The 15,410-nt window shown below is 40.4% G+C and overlaps 3 protein-coding genes across 3 annotated transcripts; all 3 read right to left on the minus strand.

Moving 5' to 3' along the window:
• Positions 1–2,007: 2,007 nt before the first annotated feature.
• On the minus strand, positions 2,008–6,573 carry LOC112557975 (cornifelin homolog). Its single transcript, XM_025228149.1, has 4 exons — positions 5,729–6,573; positions 3,717–3,950; positions 3,060–3,196; positions 2,008–2,850 (listed from the first exon to the last, which is right to left on the minus strand). The coding sequence occupies exons 1-4, from the start codon at positions 5,733–5,735 to the stop codon at positions 2,758–2,760; spliced, it is 471 nt and encodes a 156-aa protein (XP_025083934.1). The 5' UTR covers positions 5,736–6,573; the 3' UTR covers positions 2,008–2,757.
• Positions 6,574–7,658: 1,085 nt separating this feature from the next.
• On the minus strand, positions 7,659–9,227 carry LOC112557976 (alpha-(1,3)-fucosyltransferase fut-5-like). The gene is made up of 2 exons (XM_025228150.1): positions 8,982–9,227; positions 7,659–8,920 (listed from the first exon to the last, which is right to left on the minus strand). Exon 2 carries the CDS (start codon positions 8,917–8,919, stop codon positions 7,798–7,800), a length of 1,122 nt encoding a protein of 373 aa, XP_025083935.1. The 5' UTR covers position 8,920; positions 8,982–9,227; the 3' UTR covers positions 7,659–7,797.
• A 4,136-nt stretch (positions 9,228–13,363) lies between these two features.
• LOC112557192 lies at positions 13,364–15,387 on the minus strand. The gene is made up of 2 exons (XM_025226890.1): positions 14,750–15,387; positions 13,364–14,301 (listed from the first exon to the last, which is right to left on the minus strand). Exons 1-2 carry the CDS (start codon positions 14,803–14,805, stop codon positions 13,488–13,490), a joined length of 870 nt encoding a protein of 289 aa, XP_025082675.1. The 5' UTR covers positions 14,806–15,387; the 3' UTR covers positions 13,364–13,487.
• Between the last annotated feature and the right edge of the window lie 23 nt (positions 15,388–15,410).

Below are 15,410 nucleotides of genomic sequence, written 5' to 3' on the forward strand. Positions count from 1 at the left end.
TAAAGCTGTTAGATTTTCTGCTAATATTTCATTAAAGTATATTTAAAATACGCCATAGTCAGAATGTAACCGAACTGTGTCCTAAAACATGCACTCATATTCTTCATTCACACCCACGTACATTCTCTCTCTCTCTCTTACACACAGAAAGGCAATAATTTTTATAAAGGCTAAAGAAAGGAAATTTTATGAAACAATTCTCTAGCATTATTAAAAATAATTGTAAATACCTGATAAAGAACCTAGAAAATTAAATGATACAGCCAGGAACCAAATCACGTGACAAACAATTGGCCCTGATAATGTCGAACAACAAATGAGCATAATTATACTTTGAGCACACTGCACGTCTGATCGGTCACATAAACCTTTTAATAACTTACAGTCCAGACGTGAATACCAGTACAAATCTACATACACGAACCCAAACAACTTCACATATTACTCCAGCTGCTACATTACTTATTGTGACATCAAACCTTAACAATCACATTTTAAAAGTATTGAGAGATGTGGTTACAATTACAAATGTGGAAACAGAAATCCTAAATTGATCATGGTGTTTTCTAAAAGCCAGGTTGATGGAAAGCAATAGAATTAAAAAAAAATAAGATCGGTGTATATCAAATTCTAAGTGATAATTAAGTCTTAACAAAGATAATATAAAACAAACAATCTGAGAGTTACAAACACGGTGATCTATCTTTTGCATATCTCTTTCATTTCAAGCTTCCTCTCTCTCTCTCTTATAGAGGAGGAAGGAAAACGTAAATACACGAAGACAGATGAGCGCGCAAGATGTCTGTGACGGAGATACAGAGACTGTACGGACGAAGCTATCAATACAAATGAAGTAGAATCCCGCAGAAACAGGGGTTTTAAAGTTCTAACATCCGGGCAACTCGATGATGTGGATACGCTACTAGTACAAGGCTTCATGGCAGGTGAGACAGAGCTCGACAGTTTCAGATTGAGATTCGGCTGGTAACAAGGGTTGCTAAACATAAAATGTATCAAGTGTGATGGCACGTGTGATGTAGATGAGGATGAAGGAAACACGAGGAGCAGCCTGGAAAACGGCAAAGACAAAAGGGAGGGTATATAGTGGGGTAGTTCCCCCCGCTGACTAATCAGGAGTAGTTGAGAGCACATCATAAAAGTTATCATCAGTAAACAAAGCAGCACATGATGAGACTAGTTAACGTGAGATCTGTTTACAAAGCAGACAATCACAGTGGGCAAATAACCATTTTCTAGGCGATGTGCTTCAAAGGACAACAGAATGATACACAAAACAAACAAGTTAGAGAAATTTGCAGGTTAGGGATCATCGACTGACTGGTGTATGGCGAAGTTGCTTTTTTGTTGGTTTTTCTGGGTGTGGGGGTGGGGAGGCTTTTTTCGCGTGAAAGGTATGCTGCTCTCAAATTTTCAAAACTGCCACTGAATATTGGATGATTTAATGTTGGGTGACAAATTTAAAGTTGGAGTAATGCTTCATAAAAATATTAATGACAACGAAGAGAAGTTCAACACTGGTACGAAGTGCGTGGTTACCAAATGCATATTTCACCATCCAACTGTGATTTTGTGACTTAAACAAATAATGAACAGTGAAAAAAGGGAAGAAACTCTTGCATCAACTACACGTGAAATCTTTTACTTTTTCCTTCTCCTGTTAGAAAGACTTTCGTGTGACCATTGGACTCTTATCACTTTCAATTAGCAACAAAGAACAAAAAAGGGAACCAAAAAAATTAAACTTTTAGAGAATAATAATAGTAATAATAAATACAAAATTTGTAAAGCGCATACTCACATTCCTTCAAACATGCTCTTAGCTCTTAAGAACAAGAACATAAGATGGACAGGATACGAGGGACAAGAAAACAAACAAATAACATATGAACTATGAAAGAATAAACGAATAATAAAATCAAATACAGAAAAAATTGAGGAACCAAATAACAAGAGCAAAGAGCTGAGAGTAACATGATATTGCAAAAGGAAGGGTGTGACAAAGGACTAACATTATGGGAAAGGTTGTTAGGAGTCATGTGAACAGAAGAGGTGTGTTTTCAGTGCACGTTTAAGGGGTTCAATAGTGGGTAGGAAAGGGAGAGAGTTCCATTTTTTCGCTGCACAATAGCTAAGCATCCTGTGGCCACAGTTGAGGAGAGGAGTTGTCTAGCTGGGATGTAAGGGAAAAACAGTTCAGAGAAATAATCAGGGCAGGTGCCAGCAAAGAAACTAAAACACAGCACGGACAGTTTGTACTGGATGTGAGAACGGATGGGAAGCAAGTGTAGAAAACGAAGAAGAGGGGTGGTGTGGTCCCGTTACAAGCTCTAAGCACCAGACTGTAGCTGCAGTAATCAAGCCTGGATAGAACAAACACACAAACAACACTGATGGTAGCGCGCGTAGACAGATGGCGCTGATTTTGTAATAGGCAGACTGACAGACAGCGGTCAATTGTTTAGCAAGAGTCATAGATAAATACCACCTTAACTGCTGAGATGTGATGGCATGGATAAGATGGTCAGCTTCCAGCGAGATTCAATACTTAAAAAACTCCTCCTGCACAAAAAGCCGAATGGAGGGAGTGTGATCTGGTTTTTCTCAAGAGTTCATGACACAATGTAGAGATGCTAGCATTAGAGTTGTTGTGAAATTATCAGATGGAAGACTACTGGCATGTTTACAAGCTGTTGATCCCATTGGTATCAAACCACTGTGGGTACAAGTGTGACGTCGCTAGAGTCCAACGCTGTCCAGCTCGCGAGTGATCTGACAGATGACACAGGGCTCGCAGCACAGAGCTGTGAAAAAGTCCTGGAGGATGGATCCCTGATGACAACAAGAGACAGCATCATCAAGACAATAATCATCGTGGTCTTCATCATAACATACTCCTTCAGTGATTATGTTTCTTATCATTCGTTGTCACTATCGATTATTTCACAATGAAATTATTGTTTAATTTGACAGTTATGAAACATGTTTAAATCCGTAAATATGGATGTCCATTGTTTTCTATGTAAAGAAGGGGTCAGTACCTTGATGCTGAAGAGTGCGCGGGTCTTCACCCGCAGTGCGAAGGCAGCGCAGGGTATGAGGGGCATGAAGGGGGTCTCGCCCAGCCGGGTGGACACAGCGTAGCGGTAGTATGGCCAGCAACAGCACATCCAGCAACCTTGCGACAGCCACACAAAGGATTCAGAATGTTAGAGTAATGATTGTAGGCTTGAATCTCTTCTTTGTACTATCTCCCCTCGGCTTTCTCTCTCTCTTATATCAGAGAAAAACACTTTGGCAGTGACAATCAAAATGGTAACGACAATCCCATCGTCAAGTCTTTATTTTAGGGGAGATAGAATAATTTAGGGTGCTTTTTCTGCATCAAGCCATCGTTCCTAACGGGGGAAAATTTCTAACTTGCCAAAAAAAAATAAAAAAAAAAAAAACAGCTTACTAATCAAAAAGTATCTGTTTCTGACAATGTTTTATTATTCAATAGTAGTTTGCCAAAATTAGACAAATAAATTATTTATGAAAGAAAGGGGAGAAAATAAAATAAGAAAGGCAGACAAGCTAATGCGTTTTAGACAGCATGATCTACACATCTACTTCTTACTATCAGAGATTTCTTAGTTCCACTAATTTGTCTTTACTACTGGCATCCTGCGCCAGCTTCAAGACATCACTTCACTTACACGGTCGTTGTTCGGACCGGCACGTGCACAGTCCAGACGACCACTCCCTCTCGCTGTGCGCCTCGTCGAAAGGCATGCACACGGGCACACGTGACGTCTTCTGAGGCCGTGGCTGTGACGTCACAGCACTTCCTGATTGGTCAGCGTCTAACGAGACATCTTCATCAATATGGTTGTCGTGGTCTTGGGTGTCGAGAGGGACGTTGACGAGAGAACTCTCGGCGGCTTTTCGATCTGAAAAATGTCAGCGCAATACAATATTATAGGATTTGTATTGCGAATACAGAAGATCAACAAAGCAGGTTGTGTACTACATAAAGTCGCTGGCATGACTGATAGCAATAAACGTTATTTACGATGGTAATTTTCCTTCCTTCATGAAAGTTTGAAATCGAAATTTTAGCGTCCAATAGAGGTTGCCAAAAGAATGGAGGAAAAGAGAGAGGGAATCACAATACATGACGATTGAAGCAATCTTTATTTCGTTGTCTGTTAGTGCCAATTAATTCTCCAGCAACCAAAAAAAACAATAAACAAAAACAAAATAGAGAGGACGATCACAGCAGTCTAGCACATCCTATTTTCTTGTTGTTTGCTTGCTTCTCCTGTTTCGAGTTTGGCTGAAGAGCGATGCTAGACTCATGGCGGGAAGGGAGGAATCTTGATGTCGGCGGCTGAAACTGCATCAGCAGCCGAGAGCTGCAGGAGGGCGGCCATCTATAAATAGTACGGCAGTCTGTAGATGTGTAGCTCGCAGCTGAAGAGATGATATCACGTAATTATCGCTACAGCTGTACGCGCTATGTGGGTGGGGAGGGAAGGGGATGATTCCTGTCATGGGGACGACCTCTAACCTTTTGCCCTGCTGGGATTTTCGCAAAATATGTTACACTTACTAGTCAGATGTCGGTAGATGGTAAATAAACGTACGGGTAAAAAGTAACTCGACCCATGAAGCCAGCAGATAACAACGTAGATCTGATGTAGGATTTTACCATCAGACAAGAAGGGAAAGAATGGTCTGTCGGCTTTACTTATTTTTGTTTAAATGCTGAGTGGTGTTTGAGAAGCATTAAAGGATATTGACATAAGCTACAGATGTATGTAAAAATATACAGAATGGTAAAGGAAGAGCTGCATGCCAAAATTTTGATAGACTCAAGTTCTGAAAACTTCGCCGTGCAGTTCTTACTGACATTAACCTCTTTCTCCTTCTTTCTCTCCTCCTTTCCAGTACCATCATTGTTACTGAAAGACTGTGTATTGCTCACACAAAAGCACAAGTATGAACAAACATCAGCCATAGAAGAGTAGTTATTCCTGGTTTCAAAGACTGCCTTATATTCCTTTATTGGACCGCCTTTAAAGAACACGAGTGTATTTTAATTCCCTTCCCAAAACGTGCAAAGGCGTAAAGTAAATTGGCAATTACATTCGGGTATCAACACCACCCTCATCTTTTTTGCGGAAGCTGATCAGAGATAGCTCTCAGCTAAAAACATAGTGGAGTAGATAATAACCAAGTGCATGTATAGCTGTTGATGATGAAATATAAACGTTTCACTGATTTGTCCATTTGTAAAGTACATGAGTTGCTTGTCTAATAATTTTGGCAAGAAATCAGCACGCTTTGCGGATTGAGTTCATGGAGGTCATATTTTTAAAAATAGATACACACCGTAGAATGTTTCAAACAAAAAACTGGTCACAGTTATTTTTTTTTTCTTTATAATAAATTAAAACCATTCGTACTTTGACAACAATTAAACACTGTGGAAAGTGTGTGTGTTACTAGTGACATCGTTGGTGCTTGTTATTATAATTATTCGTGCAGTTTACCGTTTTTCGACTAACCTAATCACTTCCGCAATCTTCATAACATGATAACACACATTTTTATTTCCTCTTAGGCATGCTTTTTGTGACCCTTACTACATCTCCCACGAATAAACTCTGTTAATTAAGATTAGACATTAAAAAGATAAATTCGGAATTCAGCTTTTTTGACTCACCGTCCATTCTTAGCTTAGTGATAAAATATCAACGGGAGCGCTTCGGAATTCAGTCAGAAAAAAATCCTCAAGTTCCAGATCAAGATGCTCTGTGATTCCAGACCTGCTAATGATGACAGGGCACTGCTGGGTCTGTCTACAAATCCCAGGAACTCCAAAACTCTGGTCCCGACAGCTCGCCAAGTTGAATCCTAGAAACACAGCCTCGGGTGGCGGCGGGTCGGTGCGAGCTGTGGAATGCTTCGCAACCCACTTATCCTAATCCCTGACACAAAAGTTTTTCTCTGCAAGCAGCGCCGGTTGTTGAAGCTGGCACTGAGAATAAAGTAGAGAGTAAAAGAGTTTCTTTGATCAGCTTTTGCGCCCTCGCACTGCCACAGTCATCACACTGTTAGGTACAGGAACACGCACGGCAGGGACGAATAGAATGTTAACACACTTTCGCAGCGAGATAGGAATCCAGGTTTCCAGCTTCACACGGATGTGCTCGACTGCTACCAGAGTTTACTCCCCTCGATGAAAAAAAAAATTAAAAAAGTTTAAGTTAGTTGTTGCCGGTGGGAGGCACGTGCTGGCGCGTGAGACGCCGGCGGTCGCAGTGCTACACGCGCTAACCTCGTGCAGATGTTAAGGAATGTGTGCCGGCTGTGTTCAGAGGGAGGGATGTCGAGGGTTGGGGGAAAGGCTACTGTATCGGCTGTACCATGGATAATGAAAGGGTTTGTGGAGGGAAAGTGTGACTATGATGCCGAACTGCATCAGTGTCTTAAGATGGAAACGCAGTTAATTATGAAAAATAAACGGCTCAAGACTGTCAGCCAGTGATATGTATATATCCATAATACGCCACAATCTAGTACCTTATTTAAAAAATACTTTATCCCATGATTATCTCCCTTTAACAATGTAAGACATACTATTTTCCAGTCAATAAATGTCAGGTAACTGAGATCACACAAAAAAAAAATGTAGACTAACTCTAATAATTTAGGAGATGAATTTTTATTAATTTTCTTTGTAAAAAATATGCTGATAAAAGTAAAAAATAATTTATCACCTCACTATATCCCCAATTCCAATGCTTGTAAGTTCTACTCATTATTAACTGTAAGAAATAAAACATCACTTAACCAAAATTGACATTGTTTACATCTTTTTTGATGTTTTGATGTAATTTATTATACATATAGATGGTAATGTGTGTGAATATATATATAAGTATGTCAATACCCCATTAGAGGGTGGCAGATTAACAAAGAATCTTAAATTGTAAGTACATGTAAACGATATGCGTATCAATCAATAGAGTTATTGGTATAATTACGAAATAACTTATCGAAACAATGCTAGCAAGCTACGTGCAGCCAGCTGAGTCAGTTTAAAACGTCCAATCTCTTGTGAATTTTTTAAGTACAACAAACGAAAAATGTTCTCTCTAATGAGAATGTCGCAGCCGACGATGGGCGTCTCGATTTTAGCAAGGCGTAATACTTCGTCAGCAGTAAAATTACCTTTTACTATCTGAGATTAGTATTGTATCAAATGTCAGCTCGCACGTTTTTGATCATTCTACTATTCAATATTTATATCAATCAGGAATTCACTATCTCTTTTCTTTAAAGGAAATATTTCACACAGACACCAGTTCAGTGGAGTCTGTGCCGTCACTCTCCTTATTCCAGAAAAGATGGCTTAGGCTCACACCTTTTCTCTTGTTTTCTTACGCAGCTGACAAAACTCGAAACATCTCTTTCGAACTTTCTCTCACAATCCTTAACGGTGTGACTGCTCTATAAGTTGTTTGTAAGTTGTATTATCAATCCAGTTATGGATTCCATCTACAGATAGATCACTTGGATTCGTACATATTCCAAACCAGGCTGGAAAGTCTGGATACCACTTCACTTTCTTCTCAAAATGAAGCATTTCGCACAGTTTGCACCAAATACCCATCCATTTACTTCTGTACTGATCTTTTTTTCTGAGAAAAGTGGAATAGGTTTCGATGTCTTTTTCCAGGTTCTTCAAGTAGGCGGCAAGATCCTCAGGTCCCTTGAAATCGCTGGCATCTATGAAAGTTCCAGGTGGAAAACTTTTTTTATAGTCTGCTCCTCCGCGAACAACCGGCACCACGTTGATGTCTGCGTATATTTTAAAAAGTTTTTCTGTGACATAATCACGGCATAAAGAGTTCTCGAAGGAAGATAGAATCTGTAAGTTTTGTTTAGCAGGTCATTGCACGTGTTCCCGCATTGTTGGGACCCACACTCACCGAAAATATCGACAGAAATGACCTTCTGCATTCGCTTGACATACACTTCCCTTTTGCTGGGTGTGTGACAGTTGCTGACGAACCATGCGACGCTTTTGGTCTTCTCTAGTGCCACCTGCGTGAAGTTTTTCGTAGAAGGACCATTTCGGCGCGTCAAAGTAGCATATGGTGAGAACAGGTCAGAGTCCTGTCTGTACGTGATGGTCCAGTTGAAGACGTTCTTCCATCCCGGGCTCCTATACTGAGAGTTACTATGAACTGGTGATTCAAAACCGTAGGCGATCCAGATCTGGCCTGGTGGCCGACCTTCCGGTGGTCCATCTTCGTTCAGACGCGACACATGGTAGAATATGGCGTCCGCACTCTGACGCCACTTGGTATCTGATGTCAGTGAACAAGCGCTTACTTCACAGTTCTTGAAGTATTCGTTGCCGTTAGCCTGAAGCCAACTCGGAATGTTGTGAAACATGATGGTTTTGTTTGGCAGCGATTTGACGTCTGTACCTGTCCAGTTATACACGGGCCACATGTGATGTGTAATATAAGACCGAAGCATGGGAAGTGTTAGGCTGAAGTTCTTTTCCAACTTCTGCACTGGGCTGTTAGTACTTTGTTCACTTGTAATGTTTGGAAAAGAACCATGAGAGCTTCTTGAACTGATGATCTTGTGATTGTCTTTAATGCTGGTGCTCACCATCACCTCGCCAGGGTAGAGGTTAGTGACATTTAGTCGTGTACTTTTGTTTAGTTGTGTTTCCTCAGTGTCACTGACGGCCGACATTATCTGACTCACAGATATGTTTACAGGAAGAAACTGCAGACTGTACAAAGAACTGATGTACCAGATGTAAATGACCATCTCACAGGCTAGGACGGCACACGCCAGTATTACTAACACGATGATTCTTTTCTCGTTCATTCTGGAATATAACACATTCTCGATTTTATGAAGAAGATTAATTTTCACTACTTCCTCTTTACCTGTTTCTTTTCTCGAAAAGAATTTTCTGTCGTTCAAATCCTTGTTTTGCTGCTATCTCTCTTTCTTTAGCGACCAACGTGTTTCATCGTTCTTAGCTATCCCATTCAAGAGAAGTGACACTGCTATAAGACATTAACACACATCGAAATGGTAGAAAAGCATATTATCGTCCAATTCGTCAAACACGGCTTTCAACCGGTCTTTCGATTCCACTGCACACAGAAATGTTCAACATCCTGTCAATGACTTCCATTTTTCTTCCAAATGACGTCGTCCCAATGACGCAAACAGATAAAGACGTCAGACGTGTCATGACCTTAATAACTACAGACGTCACTGAAAGTTTAAAGGTAGACAATGTTTTAATTATGGCACTTAGGTAACTTCAGGAAAGGTCTTACAGGTTTGCAGAAGTTGTCGACACCTGTGACATGTCACTACAGCTTCAAATTTTTTGCTTTCCTTTATGCAATGTAGGTTATTTTTTACACACTTTCACATTATTATCTATAAAACCCTGCTTTTTATATTTTATATATATATTTTGTTTTGTTTTGCTCGATTGTTGAATTTTTTTGCTTATAACACACAAGTACCTGAAAGTAATTTTAACTTATGATTTCTTTGATAGAAAATTTAATAAGGCTTTGAAAGTAGAGCTATCAATGATAATATTTATTAAGAGTCTGCCTAAACTTTAAAAGCACCCATGCAGGCAATGGACAATCAAGGCAGCAACACAGTTCAGAAAATATTTGAATTAATCGTGAAAGTCCCGTTCATTGTTGTGTAAAGAAATCTGACAGGTGCGGCTCACAAAGATAACATTTTACACCCTCTGGTACCGTCAGCACTGCAGGTCATAGGACAAGGCAAGTTATTCAGGGTGACAGCGCCAGACCTCACAAAGCCAGGGTCATCCATGACTTCCTATAGCAGCACCAAGTCAACCACATGGACTGGCCGGACTGTTAGTCATCTCAATCCCATCAAGTATTTGAGGGATTTCAGTGGCTCAGAACCAGACCCCAGCAGCTGACCTCATCATCTCTACCAGTGTCTTCAGCAAGAGTGACAAGCAATTCCTCAAAGAACTCAGAAAACATTGGCTCAGTCCATGAGATAACCGTGCCTTGCCTGCATTCAGGTCAATGGTGGACCATTACTATATTGACAGTCTTTTTTTCTGACATCGCTTTTCTGAATTTTGAAAACATGCGAGTCCAAGCTCAAATTCTTGTTAAATTATCTTTCAATGACAATTGCTGATAATGTTTCATTTAATGACTAAAGACTTGTTTGGATTCAGTGTTATTTCAATGTTATTGTCTCATTTGTCTGTGTGTTTATTGGCACGAAACAGTGATGAACTGTACAACTGGCATTCGGTTGTTTTGAGCAATAGATATCGGGAGGCTGCCTGATGTGGACCACGATACCTAAAAGGCGAAGCCCGTAAACAGATGGCTTGATGGCATTTGTTGAAGGTCTTGTAGCTGGTTAAATTATTGAATTAAATTATTGGGAGCACGAGCACTTGCCGTTTGTAGTGGAAACATATTTTTATTCATTCTGTCCAAGATATTGAGTTAAATCTGAAGTCCAATCTTAGTATCATAATCCAAAATTTTGCACTACTATTTCTTTTCTAACACACACACACACACACACACACACACACACACACACACACACACACACACCACACACACACACACACACACACACACACACACACACACACACACACACACACACACATATACACACACACACACACACACACACACACACACACACACACACACACACACACACACACACACACACACACACACACACACACAAATGACCCTCAAGTACTGTCAGTAAACGGGGGAAATATATTCTTTTGCTTTAATACAGAAATATGAACCTCTGTGAATAGTTTTCTCAACTTACATTTCTAAAGCTAGAACAGTTGTGGTCGCGCTGAAGTGGATCTCGTTAAATTATTAGAACAGTTGGGTTCTCACTCTTAGTAGTAGTAGTAGTAGTAGTAGTAGTGGAAGTGGCATTGGAACAGTTGTTCTGATGCATTTAGACAGAGTGTTTTGTGCAAATATAGATCATTCGCCATTTTGACGTTAAGTATATAAATTTCCGTCGGACTTGGCTGACTTTATACATCTTTCATTCTCTTATTTCCTTTAATTTCGCTTGAAGAGTAACATACATACATAAGCACGTAGATAATTTTCGTGGAAATACCTCGAGGAATAAAGATTCCGACACCCATTTCGACGAGAGATTCTGTTGCGCTGAAAGTGGTGACGCTAGAGAAGAATGTTTACGTCTCACACACACACGTGCAGGCTCGCTGACGTCTAAAGGGAAGCTATCGCTCACAAACTACAGACTACACTCTGGGAGTAGTCTCTCTTTTAACTAATCGTGCGATGTTGAACCTCATTCATCTTTTTTTTTTTTTTTTTTTTTTTTGAAACTCATATTTTGCTGTCTGACTTTCTGGTTCTCCAATTTCTTCTGTCTACATGGTTTCTTTTCCATAATTTAACAATGCATTTTAATTTCCTACACTTGCTGGATAACGGAGTTTTGTGTTCGTTTAATTGTGAATCACATAGAGCACTACATTTTTCCACCGTTCACTTTCTATCCACTTTTCGCCGATGTATTTTAAAGAATATTATTGCTTCTGCTGCGTTTTCGTCCTCTTCTGGTTTGCAGTAGGACTGTATACAATGTATATAATGTTATTTTGAATCTATTGGCTGGATTCCATTCCGCCAGCTTCACTCGCTTCTGCAGCGACCGTGAACTACATTGAGTAAACTGAAGTGATGATCACCCTTTTTGCAGTTTCATGTGATAGCATATCTTCATATTTTCAAAATTACTCAATATCGTCCTAGTATTCTCCTGATACCACTAAACCTGATTCTCTGGAGTCGTTACCGTTAAATCTACAGTTATATCCCTTTACTCACGGAACGCAGATGGGAAAGTGTTAACTGGGGCACAAAGTATTAGTGAACCCTGTTCACCAGTAGATTTTTGGCGGGAACGATGGAGGAAATTTCTCAGGCCTGGAATAGTGAAAGAAGGAGACATGTTTGAGTCACGACATGTAAATCTCCCTAGTTGAGATTAGATAGTAGAGCGGGTAGTGTCCATCGACGCTGGATACGGCGAGGTACTAACCCCCTGTGAATTAACCTCGCGTTGACGAAGTTTTAATTTTATGGGCTCATAGCACTTGGGCCCATCTGTACAAGAAAGAATTGCCTTCCAGGACCATTTCTTGATCGCCTCTGGTCTAGCACCCAGCAGCACGTGGGCTAGGAGCAACGTTTGCCCCGTGACGTCACCGCGGAGTACCTGCTGTGACCCCGGAGACCGCCTGTCCGACATGGCCAGTGTACAGCCTCCGCATGTGTATTTGTGTTAGTGGATTCTAGTTGGCGGATATATGGAGGACGACATCCCTAATAGGGACGATGAACTGTGAGTAATGTACTCAACGATTGCTAGAGCGTTCATAAGTTAGATGATAGAACTGGACCCTCGTTGCTCAGCAGAAGAATGCCAATAGTGTAAAATCTAAAAATCTTCATACTTTCATTGTAAGATTGGACATTGTTGTGATTGATCGGGGGAGGGGATACCGCGGATGTAAACATCGTGTCTACCGTAAGGTATGTTCGTCGTAATTGCACTCATGAAGTATAACAAGATTCCATTAAACTTTGTCCACTCTCTTGCTCTACCTACTCTACATTCCGTCATCTCTTTTTATTATGTAATCTGTATATGTTTGTGTGGCACTACTAGTAAAGTCTCTTCAAACCAGCTCTTTCAAACTTCTTTTTTGAAAGCCCTATCGGCACGACTGTCCTATGAGTGGTTTGTAAGTTTTAAATGACTGTCGTTCCTGATCATCAATACCATCTACAGATCACTTGGAACCTTACATATTCCGTCATTCAGCCAGGCCGGAAAGTCCGGATACCACTTCACACTCTTCTCAAAATGAAGCATTTCGCACAGCTTGCACCACACACCCATTGCTACAATTGCTCTAATCATTCTGTACTCATCCTTCTTCCTGAGAAAAGTGGAGTAGGCTTCAATGTCTTTTTCCAGGTTCTTCAAGTAGGCGGCAAGATCCTCAGGTCTCTTGAAATCGCTGGCATCTATGAAAGTTCCAGGTGGAAAACTTTTTTTATAGTCTGCTCCTCCGCGAACAACCGGCACCACGTTGATGTCGTCGTATATTTTCAGAAGTTTTTCTGTGACATAATCACGGCATAAAGAGTTATTGAAGGAGAGGTAGAATCTGTAGCTTTTGTTTAGCAGGTCATTGCACGTGTCCCCGCATCGTTGGGACCCACACTCACCAAAAATATCGACAGAAATGACCTGCTGCATTCGCTTGACATACACTTCCCTTTTGCTGGGTGTATCACAGTTGCTGACGAACCATGCGATGCTTTTGGTCTTCTCTAGCGCCACCTGCGTGAAGTTTTTTGTCGGAAGACCGTCCCGGGCGTCAACATGCCGTACGGATGGAACAGGTCAGAGTCCTGTCTGTACGTGATGGTCCAGTTGAAGACGTTCTTCCATCCCGGGTTCCTGTACTCAGACGAATGATGAAACGGCGACTCCAAACTGAAAGCGATCCAGATTTGGCCTGGTGGCCGGCCTTCCGGTGGTCCATCTTCGTTCAGACGCGACACATGGTAGAATATGGCGTCCGCACTCTGACGCCACTTGGTATCTGATGTCAGTGAACAAGCGCTTACTTCACAGTTCTTGAAGTATTCGTTGCCGTTAGCCTGAAGCCAACTCGGAATGTTGTGAAACATGACGGTTTTGCTTGGCAGCGATTTGACATCTGTACCTGTCCAGTTATACACGGGCCATATGTGCTGTGTAATGTAAGATTGAATCATGGGAAGTGTTAGGCTGAAGTTCTTTTCCAACTTCTGCACTGGGCTGCTAGTACTTTGTTTACTTGTAATGTTTGGTAAAGAACCATGAGAGCTTCTTGAACTGATGATCTTGTGATTGTCTTTAATGCTGGTGCTCACCATCACCTCGCCAGGGTAGAGGCTAGTGACATTTAGTCGTGTACTTGTGTTTAGGTGTGTTTCCTCAGTGTCACTGACGGCCGACATTATCTGACTCACAGATGTGTTTACAGGAAGTAACTGCAGACGGTACAAAGAACTAATGTACCAGAAGTAAATGACCATCTCACAGGCTAGGACGGCACACGCCAGTAACCCTATCACGACGATTCTTTTCTCGTTCATTCTGGAATATAACATATTCTCGATTTTATGAAGGAGATTGCTTAAATGAACTAATTTAAAATATCATTGGATATATTTAGCTTCTGAAGGAATTTTTTATTTAACTGTTATCATGAAATTTAATCTGGCTTCAAGGAAAAAAAAATCGTCAAAAATCGCTTATCATGAATGACTAAAAATAACTGATTATAAATGTATGGTCTAGTACCCAACAAACAAAAGTTTAATAAAACTGACTGAGGATAAGTCACTATAAACTATAGTCTTTTACCTGGCATACAAGATCTGATTATAACTCATTATAAATGTATAGTCTGACAAAAAACTGCAGCTAGGCTTACGAATAAAAATTTCAAACCGTGAGCCTGAAGTCGGCATCACCATGAGCCAGTGTCATCTTTGTCCTTAAAATTCTCTAACTTGATAAATTTTCACTACTTCCTCTTTACCTGTTTCTTTTCTCGAAAAGAATGTTCTGTCGTTCAAATCCTTGTTTTGCTTCCATCTCTCTGTCTTTAGCGACCAACGTGTTTCATCGTTCTTAGCTATCCCATTCAAGAGAAGTGACACTGCTACAAGACATTAACCACACACATCGAAATGGTAGAAAAGCATATTATCGTCCAGTTCGTCAAACACGGCTTTCAACCAGTCTTTCGATTCCACTGCACACAGAAATGTTCAACATCCTGTCAATGACGTCTATTTGTCTTCCAAATGACGTCGTCCCAATGACGCAAACAGATAAAGACGTCAGACGCATGATGACCTTAATAAACTACAGACGTCACTGAAAGTTGAAAGGTAGACAATGTTTTTATTATGGCCCTCAGGTAACTTCAGGAAGGGTCTTACAGGTTTGCAGGAGTCGTCGAAACTTGTGACATGTCACTACAGCTTCAAATTTTTCTTTCCTTTATTCAATGCAGTTTTCTTGCACACTTTCAAATTATTATCTATTATTTCACTTTTTCAAAACAAACTTTTTTTGGTGTTTTAAATAATAATAACTTTTATTCTCAGAAATTGTACACAGCCAGAACTTGTAAATAAACAAATAAACCCACATCAGTATCACTTAATGTTCATTCCTTCGAAAGAACAAATCAT

The sequence above is a fragment of the Pomacea canaliculata genome, linkage group LG2, assembly GCF_003073045.1.
Source record: "Pomacea canaliculata isolate SZHN2017 linkage group LG2, ASM307304v1, whole genome shotgun sequence".
Lineage (NCBI taxonomy): Eukaryota > Metazoa > Mollusca > Gastropoda > Architaenioglossa > Ampullariidae > Pomacea > Pomacea canaliculata.

What these genes read in the sequence shown, in the direction of transcription:
- LOC112557975 (XM_025228149.1), bottom strand. An exon ending in CCGGTCCGAACAACGACCGT is followed by an intron (nt 3,197 to 3,716) that starts GTAAGTGAAGTG and finishes GGCTGTCGCAAG; the next exon opens with GTTGCTGGATGTGCTGTTGC. An exon ending in GCGCACTCTTCAGCATCAAG is followed by an intron (nt 2,851 to 3,059) that starts GTACTGACCCCT and finishes TGTTGTCATCAG; the next exon opens with GGATCCATCCTCCAGGACTT.
- LOC112557976 (XM_025228150.1), bottom strand. Translation starts at nt 8,919, where the DNA reads ATGAACGAGAAAAGAATCATCGTGTTAGTAATACTGGCGTGTGCCGTC.
- LOC112557192 (XM_025226890.1), bottom strand. Translation starts at nt 14,805, where the DNA reads ATGGAAGCAAAACAAGGATTTGAACGACAGAACATTCTTTTCGAGAAA. An exon ending in CTTTTCGAGAAAAGAAACAG is followed by an intron (nt 14,302 to 14,749) that starts GTAAAGAGGAAG and finishes GTTATATTCCAG; the next exon opens with AATGAACGAGAAAAGAATCG.